Below are 13,926 nucleotides of genomic sequence, written 5' to 3'. Positions count from 1 at the left end.
CCCTGTTAGACTGTCACCAGGTATTACCACAATATTTCATTTTCTTAACAAACTACACAGGGAAAGGATGGAGAATTAGGCCTTTCTGTCAGTAAACATTTTTAAATATTTAACATGTCTATTCCAACAAACATATGTAATCCATAATCTTTTTCACAACTAAAATGTTCATATCCCTTATATCAGAATGTTAGACCAATTACGCCCTTCAAAATTGATCAAAATGCTTTACATAAAAAATATATGTTGCTTATAAATATATATAAAACACTGATAAACTAAACACATTTACAATTACTATAAGTGTCTGTCATTTGTATGTCCATACTTTCCTCCATACTTTCCTCTTCTTCAACTGACACTCTTGATTTACTTTGAGGATTGTGGCAGTCAGTTCCGTGGCAAGCACAAAACAGTGAGCAAGAAAGTTGTGCTGCAGCACAACTGCAACGGGCAGTTGAACATGGGGTGCGGGATTGACACCCACACTTGATTAGTTTTAGGATATCAAGTGGTGCAGGAGAAACATCAGGTGGCAAGCCAATTGGAACCAACATGTTTGAATCAGGATCCTTGGTCCACCCATAATGAAGAGGGTTCATTTCTGGTGGCTCTGGAGCAAGGGAGCTTCTCCATATTGCTGCCTGTAAATGGGCTCTGCAAACATGTTCTTCAAATGCTTCTGTTGTTGGTGGCAAAGCTTTTAGCTCTGGTGCTGTGGTGAGCCGAAGATTGCCCATCTTTGATTACCACACAGTGTATCTTAAAGATGTCATGTTGTTTTCATTTGGAAAAGCATAACATGCTGCAATGAATTTTGTGGCTTCAGCAGTAACATCAGTAAGCTCTTCTTGTTGCCACCCTAATCTAGTAAGTGTCTTCCCACTCTTTATTGCCTTTAACATTGCCCCTTTACCAATACACAATAAATATGAAACACTGTCACATCCTGTAAGAACATGGGCAGGTAACAGACTGTTGAGAACATTTTGATTTTGCTCAACTGTTGCTTTGATATCTGCACTTGATCGTGAAGGGCATGTTCCAACCATTTCTATATTGCAGGCAAGATTTTCTTGCTTACAGAAGTGGAATAGCAGGACAAATATGTCTGTGTCATCAGCAAGTTCTAATGCTGTGTCTTCCTGACCTTGTGGTGCTTGCTGCACCACAATAACATCAGCTTCCTCATGTGTAGTGCGCAAGTCCGGCCTGCTTCTTCTGATTACATTACAAACCTCTACTGGTATTGGTTCCTTACCTGTAATCACAAGGTGTTTGTCATTGTGTGGCAGTAGATCAGTGTGCTCACACAGATACTCACAAATGAGATTAATCGCCTGAGATTTATTGTGTGTGACAGATAAGCAGACCTTCTGTGGTGGCAGAGGTGTTGCCAGTGACAGTCTGTGGCATCAACTTGCTTCCTTCTCAGCCCTAGCTGCTCATGTTGCCTCTTTTATGCATCCACTGTGATATCTGTCAAAGACCAAATGAGTGTTTGCTGCTAGAGGACAATGACATATGTACAGAACAAAGTTTAGTATATAATCTTCTGTGACACCTTTGTTTGGCCATTTGACAACCCAGAGAATTGCACACCCATCAAGTATTATAGCATCAGCTGGGACCGTTCCCCGATCAGATATTTCCACTTGGATTTGGCTTTCAGGATGGCTTTTGAAGGTGACAGCCTCATATCACCTGTCATTACCTGGAATATTGAGGGTGGAAATACAGCCAACTCATAAGAGAGTACATCTCTCATGTTGATGTTCCTAAAGGTTTGAAGACAAAGCATTCTAGAATAGATCAATGTGGTATCATGACATATATATTGTCCACTTTAATTTTTTTTCTTGAAGTTGACATGGGCACAGCTGGTCTTGTGAGTGGCTTGTGAAAACTGTGGCATTGAACAAGCAGCATTGAATTAGGAAATAGCACTCAAATGATATCTTTATTGTTTTATTGACTTTGATGATAGCAGTTTATTAAGATTCAAAATTTCTTCTATCGGCACCTGAAAATGATCATAAAACTTTAAAATCGTTAAAATAAAATGTTATAATGTGTAGTTTACAGGTGATCATTTTGTTTAGTGCATGTTTTGATAGGAAGAATTATTAATATTATTATTGTATGAAGAAAATTAAAAACTGAAAAAGTTAGCTAAACATGGGGGAGGCGGTGGCTGAATCGGTAGAGAGGCGGCCTGCAGTCCTAATGGACCCAGGATCGAATCCCGGCTGGGGCAGGGAACAGTTTAAGGATTTGAATTTCCAAAAAGCAGACTTTCCTGATCTACCAGATGACCCGCCGACATGTTGCAAAAATACCCCCGCTAATACCAATACACCAGTCCTGTTTGAGACAGCCCTAGCATGTATTTAATATGGATGGTGGGTGTTAGCGCCGAAGTGGTGACATGTGGAGGTGTAGGAGGACTACTGGGCCTTGGAATAGGTCACTGCCCCCAAGAAATAGGCCCTGAAGCCTTTGCCCAGAGTTGGACACGTAAAAAAAAAAAAAAAAAAAATCATCATTCATGCAGGCGGCCATATTGGATTTCGGCCTTTGTTTTGAAAGGCTCCAGTGTGGCAGCTGGGTGCACTTTTTTATTTTGATGGTTACATCCCAAAGTATCAGAAAATGCAATGAAACTTTGTATATGTCTCGGAACGAGGTTCACCCGAAAATGACCATTCTGCCACCAGACTATTATATATTTAGAGTTTACTGCTTTTGTTACTGGTATCTTTTTAAGGCTACTGTTTGTACTGTTATTAAGAACTCCACGTCCACGTTCTGTGGAGTTCTTATTGATCTTGTAGATATATATATATATATATATATATATATATATATATATATATATATATATATTTATTTTTTTTTTGGGGGGGGGATCTAGAAGGTTGGCATTCCAAGACCGTTTGGGATAGACTTGAAATTTTCAGGAGTAATGTATCTTGGTTGCAGGTTTCTTTTGGCACCTTTTTTTTTTTTTTTCTAGCACCCTATGTTATTTTTTAAATTTTTACTCCTGCGCAGCAGAAACACTGACTCGATTGCTTTGCAAATGTGCCAGTATGTAGTCGTCAGCTTATACCGTACCAGTGCACCCGGGTATTGATACTGAGATCCAACAATACTTTCCGAGATGTCAGGGATAATCAAAATGGCCGCCTCATGTCTGAAAGTGCTAAATCTGTATTTGACCGATTTTGACCAAACTGTGTGGAATTGTAGTGGGTCATGAGTGAACTCGATTTGCATAGTATGAATGACCTTGATCTCAAAGTCACAGGTCAAAAGCCGTAAAAAATTTTGTATCATACCAAAGGTCCCTTAATATTGGGTCTGCAATGGTAACAGAAGTATTTTCATCTGGAGTGTGGAGTTCTTTGAATATTGCTTTAGCAGTTTCAGAATTCTAGGTATTATTATTTTTATTATTATTATTATTATTATTATTAGATGAATGAATGAATTATTATTATTATTATTTTTAATTATTTTCTTATTATTACAGTTATTATTAATTATTTATTTTTTATTATTATTATTATTATTATTACCGGTATATATGCAATGAACCTCTAGGGTGCATAGAGTCGCCTGCTGTGGAGTGAGGTTGCCTAGTTTTGCTGTGTTTGTATGTCTTGCTGTCATACCTTAACGTTATCATCACACCTTAGCGTTATCATCACACCTTAACGTTATCATAACACCTTAACGTTATCATCACACCATAGCTTTATCATCACACCATAGCTTTATCATCACACCTTATCGTTATCATCACACCATAGCTTTATCATCACACCTTATCGTTATCACACCTTAACGTTCTCACCACACCTTAAAGTTCCCATATGCCACCATCTCATCGTACCCGTCGTCAGAATACTCGTGGAATGTGTAAATAAACTAAAAAAATAAAATATACCAATAATCGTTTTCGTTCCAGCACGCCAGGCATATGATGGCAACGCGAGGTAATATTCTTGTTGTTGGTGAAGAAAATTTTGAGAAATACTTTGACTACACTCAGCGAAACCATTAAATATACAGTATTAATTTTCAGAGGGTATACTCCCATGGCCCCTCTCAACCCCCCATCACAATGCCAGTTCATCTCACTCATTTCATTGTACCCCACACGCATTTTTTCTTTACCACCCCTCCTCCCCAAACCTTCAAAACACCCACACCACTAGCCCATTCCAACAGCATCCATGTCCACGGCGTATACTTCCTGGCCCCAGCTCCACCGCCCACCACTGTCCCAGCCCATCCCAGACTTTCCTTTGCTCACCACACCCACTTTTCCCCCCACCGCCACCTCCGTCCCTACCCGCCCCTCTGATGGTTTCGTGGCGCGACGCGGGTGGAGCGGTCATCGAGTGTGTGTGTTTCTATTTGTTTATGTACATAGGATTTCCTGTAACAGATATTTTTAGTGGTAACCAGTTTATGAGGATTAAGTCGACCGTGATAGCTACAGTTTAGATGATACGGCCATAGTTGGTAGAAATAACATGCAAAGCGCGCGCGCGCACACGCACACACACACACACACACACACACACACACACACACACACACACACACACACACACACACACACACACACACACACACACACACACACACACACACACACACACACACACACACACACACACATGCTGGAGAAAAAAATAGCTAAGACAGAGATAGGAGTGAGTCTACTAAGGCCAGGAGGACAGGGGTTGAGGTGGTAATTGTGGTGGAGTGGGCGGGGTGGTGGTGGCTGTGGTGGTGTGGTTATGGGGAGGCTGGATGTAATGGCGGGGGGGAAGGGGTAAGTGGGAAAAGACGAAATGAGTTCACAGATGAGGAGTGGAGAGGGGTGATGGGGCGGGGAGGAGGGGGATGGGAGGGGTGAGAGATGTGGCAGGGAGAGAAGGAGAGGGGAAAAGGAGAAGGTAGAGAGGTGAAAGGGAGGGAAAGAAGTGAAAGACGTCCCTCCATTCCGTCTTCCTCTTCACAAAACACACACTTCCCCCTATAGGATCCCCTCTCTCTCTCCCCCTCCAACACCTCTTCTATCCCCCTCCAACTCCTCTTCTCTCCCCTCTCATCAAAGCACCCTCCCCTGTCAATCCTCCTTCTCCCTTTCCTCCCCCTCTCCCCTTCCGACGCTTCCCTCCCTCTTCATAATCTTCCTCCCCCCTCCATTACCCAATCTCTTCCTTGCCCTATCCAATATCCTTTCTCTCCCTCTCCACCCCTTCTCTGTCCCTCTCCTTCATCATCCTCCCTCTCTATCACAACCCCTCCAGGGCCCCTCTCTCCTCCTCTATTCCCCTCCCCCGTCCCCTCTCCCCACCTCCTCCCCCTCTCCCCACCCCCTGCCCCTCCACTCGTCCCAGTGTAGGCGAGCTCGTATGTCAAGAGGAAGTGGTGGGCGTTGTGTTGTTACCCCCCCTCCCCCCTTCACCTCCCTGGCCCCCCTTCCCCACCTTCCTCTCTATCCATCCCCCTCTTTCATCTCCCGACCCACTCCCTCCCTCCCCTCCACTCACCTTCCCATCCCCTCACACCCCTTCCCAGCCTCCTCCCCTTTCCTCCCTCTTCACTGCCCCTCTGCCTCTGTCTATTCTCTCCCTTCCACTGCCCTCCACCCTCTTTCCTACCCCGTTAACATTTACTCTCCCTCATTCTCTCCACCCCACTCCCGTCCATCTACTTTCCTCCCTTTCTCTTCTCTCCTGCTCTCCTCTACCTACCTAGGAGCTGCCTAGCATGGGCCAACCGGCCTACTGCAGTTATCCTCTCTTCTTATGTTCTTATGTTCTTATGTTCTATCTTTGTCTCCCCTGCTCCTTATCCCCTTCCCCCACCACCATATCCCTTCCTCCTATTCGACTTATCCTACCGCCCCTCCACCCACCTCCCACTCTCTCTTACCTCCCCACCCCTTCCCATTCTCTCCCCATTTCCTCTCCCTTTCCTCATTACCCCTTTCACTACCGTCCCATCCCTTCTTATCACCCTTTCCCTCCCATCCACTTCCCTTTCCTTCCTTTCCCCATCCCCTCCCCTTTCCTTCCTTTCCCCATCCCCTCCCCTAACTTCCTTTCCCCTTTCCCTCCCCTCCCTTCCTTCCCCCTTTTCCCCCCTCCCTTTCTTTCCCCTTTCCCTGGCTTCCTTTCCCCTTTCCCTTCCCTGGCTTCCCTTCCCTTTTCCCTTCCCTTTCCTTCCGAACCTCTCCCTTCTCCTCTCTCCCTTCACCCACTTCTCAATCTTTATCTTCCAATTGCCCCCTCCTCCACTCCCCCTTCCCCCTTCTTCCCCCAGCCCGGATCCACATGTGTTATTGTTTACACCGGGGCTTTAAACGATGACGTCACGCTTTGTTTATATTTCTCTTACTTTATCTCATTTACTCTTTTTATCTCTCAGGCAGGAAGTGCTTGTTAAATATGTGCTTCCTGCTTGACGATGGGCGGTGACGGGTGGGTGTATGTTTGGCTGGGCGTAGGAGAGGGTGTATAAGTGTGAATGTATGTTTGGGAGAGTGTATGCGGAGAGTATATGAAGGAGAATGAGTGAGTGTACGTCAGGTAGAATACACAAGGGAGAGTGTATGAAGGAGAATGTATGTAGGAGAGTGTATGAAGGAGAATGTATGTGGGAGAGTGTGTGAAGGAGAATGTATGTGGGAGAGTGTGTGAAGGAGAATGTATGTGGGAGAGTGTAGGCAGGAGAGTGTATGAAGGAGAATGTATGTGGGAGACTGTGTCCGGGAGAATGCATAAAGGAGAGAGTATGAAGTGGGAAGCGTGGAGGAGTGTGTGTGTGTGTGTGTGTGTGTGTGTGTGTGTGTGTGTGTGTGTGTGTGTGCATGCGTGACTGAGTGCATGCATGACTGTGAGTGAGAGTGTATTTGAGAGAGTGTGTCTGTCTCTGCAAACAGGGTGAGAGTAAGTGTCAGGGAGTGCGTGTGAATACGAGTATGAAGGGAGAGGAGTGAAGTGTGGAAGGGAGATCTGTTTATGAGGGAGAATAATATGAGGAAGGGGTGGAAGGAACAGGGAAATATGAGCCAGAACACACACACACACACACACACACACACACACACACACACACACACACACACACACACACACACACACACACACCTATGTAGTCCGAATGATGTGGTCTGACTTTTAATTCCTTCAGTCCGATGTCATATATTCTGTTTTGATCTTTGCACCTTCGGATAATTTTTTTTTTTCTTTGAACTTGTGTAGAAAAATCAGGTTGTGAAGGGACTGATGTAGACTGTATCAAACCCCTCCAAAAAATCTTAGCTGAAGCAAATCGTCTGAAAGTAGCAAAAAAAAAGAAAAGAAAAAATGCGTCATCGGATTGAAAGGGTTAATATATTTTTTTTCACATTTCAAATAAATAGCTGAATGTCTTAGCCCTCCTCCCAGACTCTTGGGTCATAAGCCGTACAGGAAGAGAGAGAGAAGCAATACAATGAGGGAGTACATGACCTCAAGAAATTTTCGTTGGAGCGTTAGAGTGTAATACTAATAATGAAACCACCTTTAGTGATCATTATATGTTATACCATATGTAAGGAATAGTGAAAATAGTAGGGTATCACTTTTAATAGCTTTTAAAATAATTCGTAACTTTTTTTCAATCGAGAGAGAGTACCGCTTTAGTTTCTTCTTCCTTTTATATTCCTTTCTTCCTGTACTTTCCTTTCTTAATTCCCTCCTTCCTCTTTTTCACCTTATTCTTGCTCTTCCACTTTAGTATCTTTCCGTCGTTCTTTTCCTCTTCCTTTCCTTCAATTCTTCATGCTCCTTTTCATTTATTTTTTTCCCTCCTCCTTTTCCCCATCTTCCTTCCTTCCTTCCGTCCATCCATCCCTTCATTCTTTTTCTCTTTTTTGTCGGACATTTCTCTTCTTTTTCCCTCCATACTTGCTTTGCTCAGCTCTTTTCTTCCCCATTCTTCTTTGTCCTGTTTTATTCATCCTATCTCTCTCTCTCTCTCTCTCTCTCTCTCTCTCTCTCTCTCTCTCTCTCTCTGCCGTAATGGTATCTTGTCAGGCGACGGGTTCAGCTCTCATCTGGGAGAGAGAGAGAGAGAGAGAGAGAGAGAGAGAGAGAGAGAGAATTGGGATAAGGTAAAGAAGAAAGTAAGTATTAATCTGATAGGTTGGGCAGTTGGGTTTGTAGCCATTATTATTATTATTATTATTATTATTTATTATTATTATTTTTGTTGTTTGTTTACTTATTTATTGTTGTATTTCTTAATAATTTGTTTCTTTACAGGAGAGATGAGTGGCAGAGCAGGTCAGTGTCAGTCATAAGCTGGGTATGTACGAAGATTTAGTGGTGGGACTGAGCTGGGTGGAGGGGAGACACGGCGCATTGTTGCCAGCCCTATGAGTCCCATATCGTATTTAATTTATTTTTATTTGCGGACGATTTGGTTAACTTTCAATCCAGTGACTTTTTTTTTTTTTTTTTTATACCCTACCCACCTCCAGACGATTTTCTTAAGCTTTGGAGAGGTTATTTGTAGAGATGAGATAGGAGCAATAGTGATGGAGTTTGTAATAGTGCCCGTTAACCCTTTCACAGCCTGGTATCTCGCCCTGAGCTGTATAACATCGCCTGAAGGTGGCAAGAATCAGTAACACGTCATCGGAGTGAAGGGTTGAAGCTTAGAAGGCGAAAGGAAAGGCATGTCGGTAGTTTAGAATTTACAGCATAATAAATTGATGAAATAAATGAAATTGTAAATATAATTAAAAATTGAGCTTGCCTTTCCGTTTGCGATGTAAATGTTAAAGCCTGACGCTGTGAGACTGTAAATGCTAGGAACCACATTGAATGAAAATATTATTAGTGAGGTGCTTTATCCCTTCGTTGCGAGAGTCGTACCCTTTAGCTAAGTAAAAATATATGGTAGCGACACTATCCCGATACTGAAGCTAATGAAAAGTTAAGAAAAGTTATTGGTATTGGTTCGTTATGTCGTTAATGGTGATAGTTTTTATTAATATCCACTGCGAGGGCTTTCATTTACTGAATAAAACCGTCTGGTAGTAGCAAGGTTCAGTTCAGACTAAGTAGTGAAAGGGCTAAGGACTCTAGGGAAGGTGGTGGTCAGGTGATGGAATGAGTGGATTGTTTGATCATGAGACGCCGAAATCTACTCCCAGCGAGAGCGGGAACATTTTTAGGATACGAGAGCAGGAACATTTTTGGGATACGAGAGCAGGAACATTTTTAGGATACGAGAACAGGAACATTTTTAGGATACGAGTGCAGGAACATTTTTAGGATACCAGAGTAGGAACATTTTTAGAATACGACAACAGGAACGTTTTTAGGATACGAAATGGATAAAATAGCACGTACTGATCATCCTTAAGACCCACCAGCATATATATAAAAAATGGCTAACATTGTTTCATCAATCCTAAGTGAACTAGCCCTTGTGTTTCGTTTTTAACTTGGGTATTTGCTCAATTGTCGTGACATATGAGGGTGGGTGAGGACTGATGGAACCTAGGGAACGGGCTGTCTAGTTTGTTTCCAGATATGGATAAATTAATAAGGAAAAAAAAAAACGGTTTATCAGTGTAAGAAATGACAGAGGAACATGTGGATGTAGGTGTATAATGAAAAGAGCTGATGAAGTTGTAGTGGTATGGTCATGTGTAGAGAGTGGCTGATGTGGATGTAATGAATAATGAAAAGGATGGATCAGTTTGCTCTCAAGTGGAATAGTCATATGGAGAGTGGCTCTTATATAAACCGAAAGTAGAGGGAGTGAAAAGAAGGGGAAGACCAAGAAGGAGCTCGAAATATGTTGTCGGATCTTAACTCTTCATACGATTGATGTTCATAATTGGATTTTCATTCGCATTGTAATTCTTCCTTTCGTTTGATTAAATGTTTGGTAGGTGTAGGAGTGGAAATAAGTATAAATGGACACTTATGTTCAACTTAAGCTTTGTTTTTTATTATGATACGAGATCGTCCACGGAGCGTGAAACGTGTATGGAAATTAAAATGGAATATAACATGGAAGGCTACTTGCTCTCTGTAAAAGGCGTCTGGTGGAGCTGTCGGGGTAAACTGCTGTCATTAAGTCATTACATGTGATTGTGGAAAATTGAAGTTAGCGTAGACAGTAGTGGTAATGATGGTGATGATGGCGGTAATACTGGTGGTGGTGGTTATAATGATGATGATGATGATGGTGGTGGTGGTGGTGGTGATAGTTTCGAGAGAGTGAGGTTGTGCGAGAAAAAATATTTATATTACTAGTATTAATCTTCACATTTTACATTCAGTATGTCGTACTTTTCCTTCCTTGTTCTAGCCACACTCTAGTTTTCACTTCATTTTTTTTTTTCCACCTCGTTTTCGTCTCTCTCTCTCTCTCTCTCTCTCTCTCTCTCTCTCTCTCTCTCTCTCTCTCTCTCTCTCTCTCTCTCACACACACACACACACACTCTCTCTCTCTCTCTCTCACACACACACACACACACACACACACACACACACACACACACACACACACACACACACACACACACACACACACACACACACACACACACACACACACACACACACACACACACACACACACACACACACACACACACACACACACACACACACACACACACACACACACACACACACACACACACACACACACACCTTCTTTCCCTCTTTCCTCCCTTCTCCGTCTCCTGGTCTTTTACTTCCATTTCCAATTCTGTAAGAGGTTCGCTCAGGCCTCCATAAATTATCGGTCTCATCACAAGCGGAGGAGATGAAAGGGGGACGATGATGGATGGAAGGCGGACGTAATGCAGTGGTGCTGGTGGGCGGGGAGAGCGAGCGAGCGAGAGAGAGAGAGAGAGAGAGAGAGAGAGAGAGAGAGAGAGAGAGAGAGAGAGAGAGAAGTTAATAAAGGAAGAGGAGAAATGGGAAGGAAGGAAGGGAGAGAGAGGTTAGGAGATTGAAAAGTGCTGAAGGAACGGGAAAGGAAAGAATTTAAAGGAAGAGGAGGAGAGGACGAGGAAGAGAAGGGATGAAGTTGGAGAAGAAGAAGAAAAGGAGGAGAATTGGAAACAGAGGAAAAGAGAGAAGAAAAAAGGAAGCTAAAGGGAGAAAAAGATGAGAGGCAAGGAAAGGAGAGGGAGGAGAAGAGGAATTGTGGTGAGGAAGTGTTGGCTGGGGATGATAATGGATGGAGAAAGAAATGGAAGGGAGTGGAAGAAGGGAGAGAAAGAGAGGGGGAGAGGAAGGAAAAAGAAACAGAGGAGGCGGGTGAGAAAAGAGGAAGAGTTAATATAAAGGAGAGGAATGGAGAGGAAGAAAGAGAAAGGAAGGAGAATGAAATAGGAAAAGAGGCGAGGGAGAAGAGAGGGAGAGTTGATTTCGGAGGTGGAGAAAGTAGTAAGGAGGAAGAGTGAAGAAAAGAAGTGAGAGGGAGAAAGGAAGGAAGGAGAGAAGGGGACGGAGGGAGGAAGGGAGGGAGAGGAATAGGCAGCGACTGTAATGTAGTGGAGGCTGACAGGATATGAGAGAGAGAGAGAGAGAGAGAGAGAGAGAGAGAGAGAGAGAGAGAGAGAGTTGAATTGAGAGGGACAAGTTTAGAAAGTGGTGGCGAGGGAAAAAGTTGAGAAAGTAATTAAAGGAGCTGATTTGAAGGAATGATATTACGGGAAAATTACCTGTGTGAATCTCTCTCACGTCCCCCTGCCTGCCTGTCTGTCTCTGTCTCACTCCCTGTCTGTCTTTCTTTATCTGTGTCCGTCCTTGTCTGTGTCTGTCTTCATCTCTGTCCATGTCTGTGTCTGTTTGTTCATCTGTCTGTCTTTCTCTGTATATCTGTTTGTCTCACTGTACGTGTTTTTGTATCCGTCTGTGTGTGTCATTTCGTATTTATGGCAAGGTTTATGTATGTGTGCATATCTCTATATCTGTCTTTATTCATTGTGTGTGTGTGTGTGTGTGTGTGTGTGTGTGTGTGTGTGTGTGTGTGTGTGTGTCTTTCTGTATGTCTGTCTCTTATTTTTTTTCCCTTTTAAATCTCTTTGTACCGTACGTTCTGTATGTCTGTCACTGCAGGATATCTGTGTGTACTCTGAATCTGTGTCTGTGTAGCTGTATCGTCTCATTCTATACCTATGTATGTCTGTGTGTCTGTCCATATGCGTTTCTTTTCTGTATTCGTCTGTATCTGTGTTTCTCCTTTTCAGTCCCTATCTTTGTGCGTTTGTCTCTTTGTATGTCTATTAGTATGTTTATCTGTCTGTCTGCCTGTCTTTCTGCGTTTGTGTCTCTGTTTACTGTACAGGATGTATCTGTATGTGCCTGATTGATTCACCTCTCCGTATTAATCTTTCTGTATACGGTGCATTTGTATGTACCATATTTATCAGTACCTGATTCTTGTACATAATGAGCCAGTCTTCATAAGGCAGTTACCTGTATATCTTCTGTGTCTAATTGTTCGTCTGTTTTTATATGTCTATATGTATCTTTGTATCTGTTTCTTTCTATATTAAATACAGAGTAGCAGTTCAACTGAAAGCTAAGTTATGGATGTACCAATCTCTTCCAAATGAATTATTATATATTTATAGTGTATAGATTAATATTTTAAGAAGTTCAAATTAACTGTCTGTTCCCCAGCTTCCTTGGCCATCCTTTTCTACCTCATTCCTGTTATCCTTTATTCTTGTCCTAACCCTCTTCCCATGCCCCCAACAAAACATTTAAAGAATCTAACCTAACCTAACCTAACTTAACCTAGCTTAGCCTAGCCTAGCCTAGGCTGATCTTATCTAACTTGACCTGATATAGCCTAACGTAAGCTCACCTCACCTCACGTCAGCTTATTTCATTTCCTCTTCCCTTTCTTCGTGTCCTGTTCTTCGTTCAGTGTTCAAAACGGACTTTATGATTCATGAACAAATGAACCTCTCATATATTACTTAAGAGATTTATACCCCCCTCCCCTCCCTGGCGAAGTGTCAGCTTATCGGCAAATTAACACTCAGACTTGTGTTACTCCCTGGCAGGTAAATAAAGTCGTCTGGAATCAAACTAATAAAATACGAAGGAAGGCGCAGCAGTAAGAGGGTAGTTGCTCCATTATTAACACTCAAAGATTCCCATACTCACTCAGCTCAGGAAAAATCGTCTTGCCTTAGCTTCAGCTTTGTAATAGAGAAAACGTAACAGTGAAAGAGTTAGCAGTGCCTTGAAATACTTACTTTATTTATCATATGGCGTACTTTTGCACCATCACCCCACCTGATGCAGAGAGTTAGCACCTTCTTTACGATGACTTATTTTTTTAGTTTAGTTTCCCTACTACCAGTCAAGGTGAGTGTTTTAATCAGGAGGGGTTAGGTGTCGCCTCCATTAACCCCCTTAATAAAAAATAAAAATAAAAAAAATCTCCGAAGCTTGAAGGAGCCAGGTACCAGCAAGAACATAAACTTACGTACTTGGACTGAAAGGGTTAAACCTGAAAAGGTCAGAGAGTTAATTCAGACACTGCTGAATATTTTGTACAAACGTTATGGCGGTAAGTGAAACAAACTCGAGGATTACACAGGATGGACCGTACTTACCGCTTCACTGCAGTCAAATCTGTTCGTATCTGATGTGTTGCGCGAACGGCTGAGTGTGCTGGTGTGGGCGTGAGTGTGGCGGTGGGGATAGGAAATGAGATGGTGATGCAGGATAGACATGGATAAAGCAGACCCACAACACGGAAGAAATGGCTCTGCAGAGTGACACGCGTTCTGTATGGTCCGGCCTTTTTCCACACAGCGTAAGAGGAGATTATACCAGTACTTTGAGGCAACTGGGATACCTT

At 42.8% G+C, this 13,926-nt stretch overlaps 1 protein-coding gene across 1 annotated transcript in view; it reads left to right on the top strand.

Moving 5' to 3' along the window:
- The window catches only part of LOC145403993 (uncharacterized), a 198,606-nt gene that overhangs the window by 90,840 nt on the left and 93,840 nt on the right, over nt 1-13,926 (top strand). The window contains exon 4 of the mRNA XM_080275600.1: nt 8,334-8,354. Coding sequence (XP_080131726.1) covers nt 8,334-8,354 — 21 coding nt within the window. The remainder of the gene's footprint in view (nt 1-8,333; nt 8,355-13,926) is intronic.

This window comes from Coenobita brevimanus, chromosome 62, assembly GCF_032717465.1.
Source record: "Coenobita brevimanus isolate Jiangsu-jjx chromosome 62, ASM3271746v2, whole genome shotgun sequence".
NCBI lineage: Eukaryota > Metazoa > Arthropoda > Malacostraca > Decapoda > Coenobitidae > Coenobita > Coenobita brevimanus.
Note: the sequence above shows the minus strand (reverse complement) of the source record. Positions and strands in the feature narration are given on the sequence as shown.